Here is a 14,619-nt window from a genome sequence, read left to right as displayed (position 1 = left end):
CTTCTTTTATATGTATTCAAAGGTACAGAGAAAGTAAATCCCTTGAAAAAAAGCCACGTTTGTCCAGTGAGATATACTTTACATAAAAAGGTGGTTCTCAAATCCTTTAGAGACCTGAAGAATCTGCCATTTCTGATGTCCTAGTAGACAAAGGCTTTTCACAGTGGGAGAGACCTCAACTCCTTGCAGTGTCCCCAAAATATTCTGAAGAAAATGATGGGCACTAAAGAACCCTAACTGGAGTTTCCTTCAAATGTGGCAAAGAGGCCATGGGGTGAAATACTACCCACTTACCTCCACTGCTGCCAGAAAGTTGTCCAGACTGTGGAGAAGGGGATCATGGGGAAGTCTGTTGTCCCAGGCTTTGGAGAAAAATAGGATAGTCCTTCAAATGACCTACTTCAAAGGAATTTTGTCAGCGCCCCTGGCCCATTCAATTGACACTGGATGCCACAATGACACAAGAATATTTGCTGACTGTCTGTCATGGTAGCCAACAATTTCTGTCATTTCTTTAGAATTGGAAGCTATTTTCTCTGAATTTCCTGTTTCTTCAGGCAACATTTCTCCTTCTCAGGTCTCAGATGGAAATGATTAGATAGTTTACTCTTAACCTTCTCTTGTCATGAGACTCAGAAAAGAAAACGAGTTCACCATCACACAGGAATGTGACAACTAGGAACCTGACAGGACCAGGGTGGACATGGGAGGTCCAGAATGAGGGGCTCGACAGACAACCCACTGCAGCATCAAAATGCCCGCCACAACCGCTCTGGCACCATAAATCCTGAGCCCCGACGGGGATGACAACAGAGTGTGCATGGCTTGACTGCTCCCCTGGACTTTTCAAAGCTTGTATCACCCCCGAGCACTTCTTCTTGAGCAGAAAGGCAGATGCCCAGAAGCTGCTGCTGTAGTAGGAGGCAGTTATGGCAGTTGGAGGTGGAGGTGGAGGCAGAGGAGGGATGAGAGATGAGGGAGGAGTTTCCCTGGAAGGACCAGAACAGACAACATTCTGACTACTCCAGAACCCCACCCAAACCCAGCCCACGCCACAAATGCAGAGTCCACTGCCAAACATTTCCATGCTAAGCATTCATTTCTTCATCCCCACTGTGCTCATTTTAGTTTTTTTAAACTCCTTGTTTGTTCTCTGTGAATTTCGCATCATGCAGCTCAACTCCGTTGACATCCACCATCACCTCACATCTGAAGTCCACCCTTGCATCCTTCTCCATATCAGAGAAAAAATAATCTACTTGTGGAAGTTGAAAAAAGAAAAAAATGGCAATATGTCCACAAAAGAGGTGTAAAATTATAAAGATGAAGGACATAAACCCTTAAATTATTTAAAATTAACAAAATTGTTTTTCATTTCAGGAGAGTTGTTATGGCTAATAAGTGCAAGCTATGATAAATAGAGAATAAAAAAGCTTAAAAAGTGAGAGAAAATGATTCAGGTACAAAATTTTACACTAATATAATTTAGTTCATGAAGTACCTTCTCCAATTTTGCCAAATACAAATGGACTAAATGTTGTGACAGTCATTCTTATCTGATGCATCCTATAAATTTTCTAATTTTATCTAGCTGATCAGTGGTAAAGATAAAGTTATTTTTTTGGTGTAAAAGGGGAAATGATGAGGTGAGCTCCCTTTGTACTAAGGTGTGTCAACTTTCAATTGTTAGTTCTTTACTGGCAGAGAGCTAAGTGCTGGCAGGATTACTGTCTTGTCATTTCTATGGTCCATCATCAAGTTTGCTATTTTGTAGATGTTTGTCCTTCTCACCAGCTCAACACAAGCTGAGAGATCTCTTAGGTGTTGACTAACTGCCGATTGGACAAAATAAAGATCTGAAGGCCAAGATATGCTGCAGAAAGTATGTGGGCAGAACTCCAGGCTTACAGAGGAACACACGGTGAGGAAAGCTGAAGCTGGAGCTTCAGAATAGACATGGTAGTGAAGTGATATGGACCAAAACAGGGCATAGGGGTTAAGAGATAATCACCGGTTGGGTCTCAAAACTAGAAGAATGGGGTTAAATTTAGAGAAATAGTTCATGCCCTGTGAAAGGCCTAAGACACAAACTGTCAGACAGAATATCATGGTAGAGCTTACAGAGGCCTGTGAGCAATGCTCCTTTGGTGACATTAGTAAAAATAGGAGAACCCCCAAGCAGCATGAGGGTGCCTCCATTGGTGGCTCCTACATTTCACTTTCCTTTGGCAATTGGACTCCACACTGTTCCTAACAACATAATGATTTCAACTCTTTCTCCTAAGGAATTTTGTGGCAACTGTTGAATGCTAAGCTAAGGACAAGGCTTCATGAGTGTTCGCATAACACACACCCATTTCGCAACCTAACCTACAGGCTATTTCTTGATGTGATTTCAAGCACGTGTACATAAGGAGACAGGAGAACCTTCTGACTGCTTATTCGAACTGGTATTATTTCTCAGGAATTTTTAATGGCTGATATTGATGAGTAAGGATAATTTGACTTAAGATGAGATATTTTTGGGCAGCATTTAGAGGGAAAAATTCATTAAAATGTATAGGAATAACTCAGGTTTTTATAATCAAGCCTTGACGAAAATTTGGTCTTGCAAGCAGGAGTTGCTCAGTGACTATGCCCTGGGAAGTTCTCCAGGAAAGGGCACCTCAGCTTATTCACTGTACAGGGAGATTATTAGCAGGGAGGCAATGTCTGTTCACCATGACATCAGCGGTCCCTTCTTGGACATTCTATTGTGTCCTAGAGAGTTCTTGGCATCCTCTGTGATGTCACCAGTGTTGTAGTAACCACCAGTGCCCTACTTTTTCTCAGTCCCTGCCTGGCAGATACACAGGAAGACATGTTTTCCCGGCTTCGCAAGAATTTTGGGAGAGTGAACGCTGATTTTGGACAGACTGGAGTGAGGGAATCACGCCTTTCATCAAAAATAAATGATGGACAACGAAAGCTGGCTTGGGGAATGCTGAGTAAGTTCTGTGAATTGTATGCTGAGCTTTCTGTCAGAGGGAGAATAGGCTTATGCTGACCTGTCTAGCAATAGGCCAGAACAACTGGAGTATCTGCAAAGGAATTGAATTTCCATGAAGATCACAATTCCTAAAAGTCAAGGATTTCAGAACATTAGTTTGCCCATCCCCAAAGGGAGGATATGGTAAGGCCAATGCTATTATTCTGTGAACTTCTGGCCTTCACTTTTAACGTGCATATGATACGTTACATTGATATAATAACACGATCAGGAGACACTGAGTGTCCCACTTTATTGAACTTAGACAGGGCATCAATCTACTTCACTCTCATTGCTTCTTTAAATAAAGTAGATCTCTGTCTTTAGTATCAGGGAGAGAATTATGCTTCTGGCCTTATGTTCTTAGAACTCCTCTGACTTTTTCAAATTGGCAGAGATGGGACATCCTTAGCATTATAAATTAGACTTTGTGTGTTACAAACATTTTTTTACAGTACTAAAACTATTTGTAGCAGGTAGACCAAGATTCAGCCTGTAACCAATTGGCACTTCTGTGGCATTTGGTGTTTCAGTTAGGGGAATTGATAAGTCCGTTGACCATGACATCCCCCGCAATGCTTTTAAATTCCAAATGGTGTGGCCTAGAGTATCAGTGCAGGACATCTGAGTATCTCCAATCACTCAAATCTTTTGGAGGTGAATTTATCATCTGACTTCTGAAAGTACAGCGGAGAGGGTCCTGAAAGAAAGTTGTACCCTGTTAACTTGATAACAATCCCGTAGAAGCCATCTCTGTGGTACATGGAGCATGGGTCAGCAGGCATAGGGAACACCCGGCATCTGACATCTCTTGGTCTCTATAGAGTGCTGGGAGAGTTGACTTCCACTTAGGAGGTCTCTTAGGCAACAACAAACTCTTTGTGGTGACACTGTGGTCTACACATGCTCTCCTCCTGTTTGGGGCTTGCCATGGTCTATGCACACTCATCAGTTTCCTCAAAAATGTTCACTTGTGTTCTCCTACCTACAGAGGATGGGAGACTGACATCATCCCCTGGCCCTGTGGTAATCAACACGGAGGCCAACACGGAGAACACAGAAGAGCAGAGACTGATTAGACAGCTGCAGTCAGCTACTGAGGAGAGAAATGAGCTAAGAGATCTCCTGACTTACGTGACAGAGAGATACAGGAACAACAGGTATGCATTGCTCCAAACTGCCTTGTGTCACTCATGGACCTGCAATGTCACCTCCATCGTATTCTATTAAGGTGTTGGGGTCTAGAAAGCTATGCCTCCCAAAATACTCGTCCTAAACCTCATTTCTGATATAGAGGAGATCAGAACCTGACCCTTGGTCAGGAGTGAGATGGGAAATGGTCTCATCTGCTGCCTCCAGCCGAAAATCTGAACTTGTGGCCTTAGTGAGGATTCAGGGATAACGTTCCTGGAGCATGAGTTCCCAGTGTGCATTTGGAAAGCCCTTGACAGGTGGTAGCTTTGCAAGGTTCTAGGTGCTGTGAGTCTGGGTGTGTGCTAGGAAGGTGACTGAGTGAGGACTCTTGTTGCAGTAGCCTGAGGTGACAGATCCCAAATTGTTCATCTCAATGTTTGACTAGATGGCCAGAGACACAGGGCTTTTCCTTCTTTTTTGTTTACCTCTGAACCAATAATGTGGCATGCATTTTTTCTGATTCTGATTGTGTTCTCCGTTTGCATATTTCGCTCCCTTTTTCATTCTCTTACTGTTTACTTTTCTTTTCCTGTGTGTGTGTCCCAGTTTCTGTGTCGCTGTGTGTACAAACCTACATGCTTATGCGCAATATTTATATGTTTATATTTCCCCCCACACTTGGAATCTAGGGGTCTATGTTTTTTCCTGAGTATATTCATGTATAACAATTTCATGGTGATGTGAGTGCTTTGTTTTGGGAGCCCCTCTTTCAACTGCACACTTCTTTGCCAATGTGGTCACATTTGTCTGTATATTTGTGCCATTTGGGCAGATTATAATTTTGTGGCGATTTATGGTCTCAACTCCATAATTGTGTGAATTGTGTGTCTCTACAATATTAATTATTCAGGATGTACAATTCCTGTTGTCAAAACAGGAAAATTGAAATCACAGTTTTCTAGGTCTTGGATGTGGGAGAGCTGTGGCCTAGGCCCTTGTTAGCATAAGTAGCTTGACTGCAGATCCAGCCCTTCTAAGTGAAGAAAGGGAACCTGGGAACCCTTTATCTGGATACTGAGCTTATGGGGTCCTGGGCCCAGAATAACAAGTTTCTGAAGCTGAAGAAGCTCCCAATATGTAGAACTCAGAAATTGTCCTCCCAGGGCTGGGGTACTAGAAGACCCAGCCTGAGTTCATATATTCCTAAACGCAGATGTTCATTGGGTTTTACTCTCCTAGGGCCAGCCGCTACATCAGGTCAAATCCATTTTATGAAAAATTGAAGATAAAGGAGAGGGAGGTCATGTCATTACTGCACAACTTAGAGATGAAGAACATCGAGCATTGTGAGAAATTTCAGGAGCTCCAGAAGGAAATTAACTTCTATCGGTGAGCACTGGTCGTCAGAGAGGCCATTAACTTTGCTTTGCACACAGGTGCCATCCTTTGTTCTGATTGGAGGTCTAGCAGCTCTGGCTCCATGTCTTGTGCTCTTTAAACATCACTGTGTCCTGGGCCTTTTGGACTCAGTTTTTAGGTCCACAGGAGACTGTTACTCATACCCAGAGTGTCTAGGCATCTTCAGAAGGCTCTAGGTAGACCAGTACTTATTCAGCTCACCAAATGGCTAATAGGCTGAACTGGGCCTCTGCGGTCACACCAGGTTTAACAAAACTCAGTGTGTGGACCACATGGATAACATGACCTTCCCTTAATTCTACTGACCTCCTTTGAGGGTATTTGCCCACTATTTATTAATGTTGCCCCCATGCCTTTTGCTTCCATGGATAGATGTATATCCCCTGTTGTTGTGGAGAGAAATGAACGCTTTTTGGTACTTGGGTCACAGAAACAATTTAGTCTTCCCTGAATTGGCTGTTTGATGTTTGTGCAGCAGCCTTGTGTGTATCAAGATGTATTCTATGAAGTTTTCACTTGTATCTGGGTCCAGAGCGTGTTTGTGAGACTTGGGAGTAGGAATGGGAGGAAGAGGGTGCAGGATCTAACTATGCAGTGTGTGTTTCCAGGAACCTGCCCAGCCGGATCCATATGGACAAGATATGTATGCAGAAGAAGTTGTTCCCATTCAGAAAGGAGAGCAAAGCAGAACAGCTTGATTCTGCACCGCTGCTACAGAAATTTTTGTTTGATTTGAACAAGAAAGATAAAGACGAACAGGAGAAAACCAACAACCTCCAGACCAAGCAACATCTGGTAGGGACAAGCAGCTGTGTCAGCCTAAAAATATCTGATTCCATTTGCCAATTTGATACATGTTTGCTTTCCCTACCACCTTAATAATGTACACTCCAACAATACAACCACCTCATGCTATGGAATGTTCATTCCTCTGTCTGTGCACGAGTATTCTGGGAAGACAACCACTTTTCAGGAACTGACTTATTAACAACTATGCTTTGGTGCTCTTTTTGAAGCTGCAGTCTGGAAATGGTGACAGATGAATAACCTATCATATTACTGCATGTCCCTGTGATAGAATGGATGCTATGTACCACTTTGAACAAGTTTTGTTCCTGTGATAAATGATATTCTGTGGTCATGTGACCTCCAAGTTGGGAAGCACCTTTCAGGGATAAGAACCGAGTGCATATGGCAAATTATTCTTTGTCATTGGCTTTCATCTTGGTGACAGGTTGACTTCTCCTTTCATCCTGCAACCCAATGAGGTCTCTTCCCATTGCCCTGTTCTTGGTTTGCACTGGTTAAATTCTGAGGCCCAGATGGGCAGCCCACATTACTGTCAGGGTTGTTGTAGACTTTGCCCTGCCCACAGACACACCAGCAATGTTATCAGTTAACACATCAATGGTGACCTAAAATAGAGCTGAGTGGGTAGAAGGCAGCAACCTGACAGCTGGCATGCAAGTCCCCAACACATCAGTTTCTGAATAACTGCCTTCCTCTCCCTGGTCTCAGGAATTGCAAAAGAGCTGGAATGGGACACACAGCAGGAAGAGAGCCTCCTGAAGAATAGGTTGCTTTCTCAGGATTCCCCTGCGGACCGCCATCCTGAATAATACCAACATTTTTTTGGATGAATACTCTCCCTCATAGTTTAATTTATTTTTTGCTAAGAAACACTAAATTTATCTTTCACTAAGCCAGTCTGACTGATTGATATCTTATTCTCTTTCTGTTTAGGATAACACCACATGAGAGACCACTTGGGAACTGCATTGCCATTTTGCCTGCTAGAGGAGAAACAGCAATGTAACTGTGCTTCTAAATGTTCACTAAGAATATGCTGTTTAGAAATATTTTTGTTATGATCTTAAATGAAGTTTTTGTTTTCTTATTTCATAGTTATATGTTCTTGTTAATATTTTTCACATCTGAAAATACTTTTATATATTTATATTAATATTCATTTTAATCATTTTTTTAAATTGTATTCCTTATGAATAAAACTTGATTTTTAACTCTTGACTCTTTAGACCATCTTGCTTATTCAAGTGTTCTGCTCCCTCTTGTGCTCTTAGAACTGACAGCTAATGATGGATTCTGCATGGTCGAGAGTTCCTGGGCTAAATAGTAAATTCAAAGCCACCAATGCTTACCTAGAGTGATAGTGTGTTTTGTGTGGATAATGTGTTCTTTTCTTGGATGCACATTTTATGATGTGATCACTGCCATACTTTATCCATGCGGTCATGTTTTCTGCTAATCTTTTTTTTTTAAAAATTTTTTTAATTTATTTAATAATTAATAATAATTCTTTGGTTTCCAGGCAAACATCCCCCTCCCCCCTCCCCTTCCTTATGGGTGTTCCCCTCCCAACCCTTCCCCCATTGCCGTCCTCCCCCCAACAATCTAGTTCACTGGGGGTTCACTCTTAGCAGGACCCAGGGCTTCCCCTTCCACTGGTGCTCTTACTAGGATATTCATTGCTACCTATGAGGTCAGAGTCCAGGGTCAGTCCATGTATAGTCTTTAGGTAGTGGCTTAGTCCCTGGAAGCTCTGGTTGCTTGGCATTGTTGTACATATGGGGTCTCGAGCCCCTTCGAGCTCTTCCAGTTCTTTCTCTGATTCCTTCAATGGGGGTCCTATTCTCAGTTCAGTGGTTTGCTGCTGGCATTCGCCTCTGTATTTGCCCCATTCTGGCTGTGTCTCTCAGGAGCGATCTACTTCTGGCTCCTGTCGGTCTGCACTTCTTTGCTTCATCCATCTTGTCTAATTGGGTGGCTGTATATGTATGGGCCACATGTGGGGCAGGCTCTGAATGGGTGTTCCTTCAGTCTCTGTTTTAATCTTTGCCTCTCTCTTCCCTGCCAAGGGTATTCTTGTTCCCCTTTTAGAGAAGGAGTGAAGCATTCACATTTTGATCATCCATCTTGAGTTTCATTTGTTCTAGGCATCTAGGGTAATTCAAGCATTTGGGCTAAAAGCCACTTATCAGTGAGTGCATACCATGTATGTCTTTCTGTGATTGGGTTAGATCACTCAGGATGATATTTTCCAGTTCCAAACATTTGCCTACGAATTTCATAAAGCCGTTGTTTTTGATAGCTGAGTAATATCCCATTGTGTAGATGTACCACATTTTCTGTATCCATTCCTCTGTTGAAGGGTATCTGGGTTCTTTCCAGCTTCTGGCTATTATAAATAAGGCTGCTATGAACATAGTGGAGCACGTGTATTAGAATGGCTACTCCAGCTTGCTTCTTCTGACCATTTGCTTGGAAAGTTGTTTTCCAGCCTTTCACTCTGAGGTAGTGTCTGTCTTTGTCTCTGAGGTGTGTTTCCTGTAGGCAGCAGAATGCAGGGTCCTCGTTGCGTATCCAGTTTGTTAATCTATGTCTTTTTATTGGGGAGTTGAGGCCATTGGTGTTGAGAGTTATCAAGAAATAGTGATTATTGCTTCCTGTTATATTCATATTTGGATGTGAGGTTACGTTTGTGTGCTTTTCTTCTCTTTGTTTTGTTGCCAAGACAATTAGTTTCTTGCTTCTTCTAGGGTATAGCTTGCCTCCTTATGTTGGGCTCTACCCTTTATTATCCTTTGTAGTGCTGGATTTGTAGAAAGATATTGTGTAAATTTGGTTTTGTCATGGAATATCTTGGTTTCTCCATCTATGTTAATTGAGAGTTTTGCAGGATACAGTAACCTGGGCTGGCACTTTTGTTATCTTAGGGTCTGTATGACATCTGTCCAGGATCTTCTGCCTTCATAGTTTCTGGCAAAAAGTCTGGTGTGATTCTGTTAGGTCTGCCATTATATGTTACTTGACCTTTTTCCCTTACTGCTTTTAATATTCTTTCTTTATTTTGTGCGTTTGGTGTTTTGACTATTATGTGACGGGAGGTGTTTCTTTTCTGGTCCAATCTATTTGGAGTTCTGTAGGCTTCTTGTATGCCTATGGGTATCTCTTTTTTTAGGTTAGGGACGTTTTCTTCTATGATTTTGTTGAAGATATTTACTGGTCCTTTGAGCTGGGAGTCTTCACTCTCTTCTATACCTATTATCCTTAGGTTTGATCTTCTCATTGAGTCCTGGATTTCCTGTATGTTTTGGACCAGTAGCTTTTTCTGCTTTACATTATCTTTGACAGTTGAGTCAATGATTTCTAGGGAATCTTCTGCTCCCGAGATTCTCTCTTCCATCTCTTGTATTCTGTTGGTGAAGCTTCTATCTACAGCTCCTTGTCTCTTCTTTTGATTTTCTATATCCAGGGTTGTTTCCATGTGTTCTTTCTTGATTGCTTCTATTTCCATTTTTAATTCCTTCAACTGTTTGATTGTGTTTTCCTGGAATTCTTTCAGGGATTTTTGTGTCTCCTCTCTATGGGTTTCTACTTGTTTATTTATGTTTTCCTGGAATTCTTTCAGGCATTTTCGCGATTCCTCTCTGTAGGCTTCTACTTGTTCTCTAAGGGAGTTCTTCACGTCTTTCTTGAAGTCCTCCAGAATCATGATCAAATATGATTTTGAAACTAGATCTTGCTTTTCTGGTGTGTTTGGATATTCCTTGTTTTTTTTGGTGGGAGAATTGGGCTCCGATGATTCCATGTAGTCTTGGTTTCTGTTGCTTGGGTTCCTGCGCTTGCCTCTCGCCATCATATTATCTCTAGTGTTGCTTTGTTCTGCTATTTCTGACAGTGGCTAGACTGTCCTATAAGCCTGTGCGTCAGGAGTGCTGTAGACCTGTTTTCCTGTTTTCTTTCAGCCAGTTATGGGAACAGAGTGTTCTGCTTTCGGGCATGTAGTTTTTCCTCTCTACAGGTCTTCAGCTGTTCCTGTGGGCCTGTGTCTTGAGTTCACCAGGCAGGTTTCTTGCAGGGGAAATGTTGGTCCTACCTGAGGTTCCGAGGCTCAAGTGTGCTCGTGGGGTACTGCCTAAGTCCTCTCCGCGGCGGCAGCAACAGAGAAGATCTGGGCCGCTCTTTCCGGGATCCTCCGTGCACCAGGGTTCCAGATGGCGTTTGGTGTTTTCCTCTGGCGTCTGGATGTGCGCAGAGTGCAGTCTCTTCTGGTTTCCCAGGCATGTCTGCCTCTCTGTAGGTTTAGCTCTCCCTCCCACGGGATTTGGGTGCAGAGAACTGTTTATTCGGTCTGTTTCCTTCAGGTCCGGCGGTGTCTCAGGCGCAGGGGTCCTGCAGCTCCTGGGCCCTCCCCTACGGGAACTCAGAGGCCTTATACAGTTTCCTCCTGGGCCAGGGATGTGGGCAGGGGTGGGCAGTGTTGGTGGTCTCCTCCGCTCTGCAGCCTCAGGAGTGCCCACCTGACCAGGCGGTGAGGTCTCTCTCCCACTGGGTTTGGGAGCAGAGAGCTGCTGCGGGCTGGGCGTTTTCTGCTAATCTTAATAAAACAGTCTACAACACACGTTCATTATTGATCCTGTGTAGCACATTTTGACTAATATACATTCATATTTGTAGAGCTGTAGAAAAATTGACATTTCCAAAGGTATATGGAAGTAATCCTAATGGAGAACCATATGCTTCAGTCTTTCTTGCAATACACTCTCAATATACCCCCACAGATAATGACCTCCAAAGTCATGTTGGGAAAAAGGTTTTGATAAATGCTGTTGTCCTAGACCATACATATGCTGTGTTTTTATTGTTGTGGATTAGGTGTAGAATGATCATGTATGTCAGTGGGTCTTTTTCTCTACTGTATGTCTGTGGCCTGTCCTGGGTGAATTTCCCTCATAGTCCAAATAAAGGAATCACATTCCCTGTTGTAGATCATTGTTGGGAACCATGTGCTTCTTCTGAGAGAGCAGCAGAGGTTCTAACCTGTGAGTCATCACCACAGATCCTGCAGGTTCTAACCTGTGAGGCATCACCACAGATCCTGCAGGTGGCTTTTGTCTTTCCAGGGCATGTGCTCCCTTAGGTGGACATGGTACCTCAAATAAAACAGAGAGATCTCAGGAAATGTGTATTCTTACTGAGCTGTGCAGGCTCAATGTGTTAGGCACCCAGGCATCCATAGAGGGCTCAGGTGGCCCCACTGCTCATTGAGGATTCAGGATGTTCCTACAGCATCACTTAGTTTCCATATTAGAGCAGATCCTTCACCTAGTATCAATGATGACCATATCTACTATGCACATTTATAAAATACAGAATGGAAACTATCTTCCTGTAGGCCTGCTGCACATAATGAATTCTTTTGATAGATATTAAGAAATTTATCTTAATCTAAGCAGTTTAGGGAGGAACCTCAAGAGCAACCATAGTGAATGCAGCCTACAGCTGTGAGCACATGTTTCTTTTGGATAGCAAGCCTGTGCAAACCCAGAACCTAGGTGGGCCAGTTCAAGCTGCCCTTTTTCCGTGGCAAATCTGGGTTCCTGTTGTAAATGTATTTTTTTCCAGGTGACTGATTTCCAATTTATGGAATTGAACTGACTTACTCAGAGTCTGAGTTACTCAGAAAGTTAAAATTCAGAAGGAATGATCCAGAATGTCCACAAACAGTTGCTGTGACACCAAGGCTTTTAAGAGTTCAGCACCTAGAGAAGCAATGTATTGTTTGTTTATTCTCAAGCATAGGTCCTCTAGTCATTCATTAGAAGCTGACCATGCCACAGAAAGGGTCGTCTGTATCAAAACAGAAGCTAGTGGTACCTAGATATCCACCACACTTTCACATTGCCACTGTATTTGAGGTTCTCAGTTAATATAAAAGGACCTGGAAGAGCTTGTGTCTTGCTATACATATTCCTAATTTATTAGCCTTCAAGACAAGGTGTGCTTTGTCTTGCTAATGCTACCACTGGCATACAATACCTTGCATAATTTCTACTGACATCTGTGACAGGAGACAATAGTTCAAGTTATCCCTTACTTGAATAAACTGTTCTTAGAGTAAATTGTAGTCTAAGTGGCCTTCCATTCTCTCTGACATTGTAAACATTTCCAGTCTTCAGAAAAGTCTGTCACTGTCCAGTACAAATCTTAAGATGTCCACACAGTCAGCTAGGTGTCTTCATCCAGCTTGCCCTGTAATTTTGTGTAACATTAATTGTGTTCCAGCCTAAGGATTTAATTCAATGTTACAGTACTTGCCAAACATGCTGAAAACCCTGGTTTCCACCCTAGTCCTATGTGCTATGCAAAAAGAAAATAGGGAACCCCAATTGCATTTGAAGATTAGCCTCCAGCAAAAGAAGAGCCTTCATAGGACCTTTTAAGTAACTCTACGCCCCAGCTTCACCACAGCTTCCTCCATTGATTTAATAATTAGTGTATTTTCATTAATGCTCACCATATTTGTGGTGTGCAAAAAATATGCACCATGTCAGTAAAGTATGGGCGCGCGTGTGTGTGTGTGTGTGTCTGTGTGTGTGTGTGTGTGTGTGTGTGTGTGTATGTGGGTGTCTGTGATTGTTCATGTCTATGTTTGAGCCTGTTCTTCCATGAACTCACTATAAAATTTTATAAAATGAATTAGAAGTCTACAGTGAAAACTGTCGAGGTGCATGCAGACTTGGGTTACTACTCTCCCATGGTACCTTGCAGATAACACTGAAATTGTTTGCCTACATTAATACAGCCTAAATCCAGGCTATGCATGATTCTCAGTGAGATTTGGACATCGGCTCCACTACAGAGAGCGACAAAACTTCATTTATTACATGCTCTTGTTACCAAGGTGAGGGAATACTTCACCCCACAGAGAGTCTGGTAGGTTGTGATGGCAGCAAATGAACTCGCTTTTCCCTGTCCTGCCTGACTTTGTCAGCAGAGTGGGCATTCCTGCAGGAAAAACTTTCACATGCTTCTTTAAAAGCACCTGTTCCTCACATCTAGATAAACTTGAAAATAGGCTTCTCCAAGTCAGTCTGAGTGCTCCTACTCCCAGCTCAGAGCTGTAACACCATAGGATCCTCCAGCCACACTGAAGGGTAGGTCCCATGGAGGAGTTAGAACAAAGTGTCTCTTCTGAGAAGTGACTTAAAACAGAAGGTTGAGAAGTGATACTCAACCCCCAAGTGCTTCTTCCTGGAGAAAGCAACCAGATCTCATTGTTAAACAGTGTAGGCTCCCACATGACCCAAGTCTTTGCCTGGGGAAATTTTCTGGAGCTTAGTTGCCCAGTCAGAATGGGGTTGCATTCTTGATCCATGTTCACTCCTACAACAAAAGTTCCTCCCCTAGAAGCCCATGAGTTGACCCAGGTCCTTCTAGGACCAACAGACAAGAGAGAACAGAGTGCATCCAAGGGGAGAGAAGAGGGCAGAATTATTATAACCTGGAGAAATCCCCCAAATCGGCCACCTAACAACTATAGGGTTTGTGCATATTGTGGATTTCGGGATCGTAAGGACAGAATTTTCTGTAACACCTGCTAGGTGAAGCTGAAGTCTACTGTGGGTGGGATTATCCCGGCAGGGAGGGGATCTGAGTATCCAGGCCTGGCCAGCTTCTTCATTCTCCTGGAAGTAATTGTTGGTCAGCTCTAAATCTGAAGTGGGAGTTGGTTTTTCTCAACTCAAACAGGTGATATTTCAATTCTCATCCACTATGTGAGAGACACACAGTTACCCACGGGGGATTTGAACTTACTTCTATAAAAGTGACTGTGGGCTGAAAGAGGGAAACCATTCCTGCCTTTAGCATTCTGCCTTTATCGGAGACTACAGAGACTTGCTTCCTGGAAAACATGTCCAAGCAGACAAACGTAACGGAGGAAATTGAGGTAAGAAAAGTAATGGGGACCGTGATTTCACATTGTGCCTTTAGCCAGAAATCTCTGATGTCGATAATGCAAGCAGCCTTGAGCCTGCTAAAACTTGTCACTACTTCACGGTGTCTCTGCACTTAGGACTGCCTCAGGTCCTCCTTATATGAAGGCCTTTCTTTTAAAAATAAATTGTATAAAGCAATGTTTATCAACCTGTGAGGCACAACCTCTCACACAGATTGCATATCAGATACCTTGATAACAGATACCTTGCATATTATGACTTATAAGAACAGCAATA

The 14,619-nt window shown here is 42.8% G+C and overlaps 1 protein-coding gene across 2 annotated transcripts; it reads left to right on the top strand.

Moving 5' to 3' along the window:
* Nucleotides 1–2,836: 2,836 nt before the first annotated feature.
* LOC148004074 (disks large homolog 5-like) lies at nt 2,837–7,606 on the top strand. 2 transcript variants are annotated; one of them, XM_087564061.1, is made up of 5 exons: nt 2,837–2,987; nt 4,020–4,188; nt 5,402–5,551; nt 6,190–6,376; nt 7,325–7,606. In XM_087564061.1, the coding sequence occupies exons 1-5, from the start codon at nt 2,861–2,863 to the stop codon at nt 7,337–7,339; spliced, it is 648 nt and encodes a 215-aa protein (XP_087420187.1). In that variant the 5' UTR covers nt 2,837–2,860; the 3' UTR covers nt 7,340–7,606. The 2 variants fall into 2 exon arrangements, with proteins under 2 accessions (XP_087420187.1, XP_087420186.1); XM_087564060.1 differs by lacking the exon at nt 7,325–7,606 and having other exon boundaries at nt 2,846–2,987; nt 6,190–6,460.
* Nucleotides 7,607–14,619: the final 7,013 nt, after the last annotated feature.

Source organism: Rattus norvegicus, chromosome 8, assembly GCF_021556685.1.
Source record: "Rattus norvegicus strain SHRSP/BbbUtx chromosome 8, alternate assembly SHRSP_T2T, whole genome shotgun sequence".
In the NCBI taxonomy this organism is placed as follows: domain Eukaryota; kingdom Metazoa; phylum Chordata; class Mammalia; order Rodentia; family Muridae; genus Rattus; species Rattus norvegicus.
The sequence above is the reverse complement of the archived record's forward strand: the minus strand, read 5'-3'. Positions and strand labels throughout refer to the sequence as shown.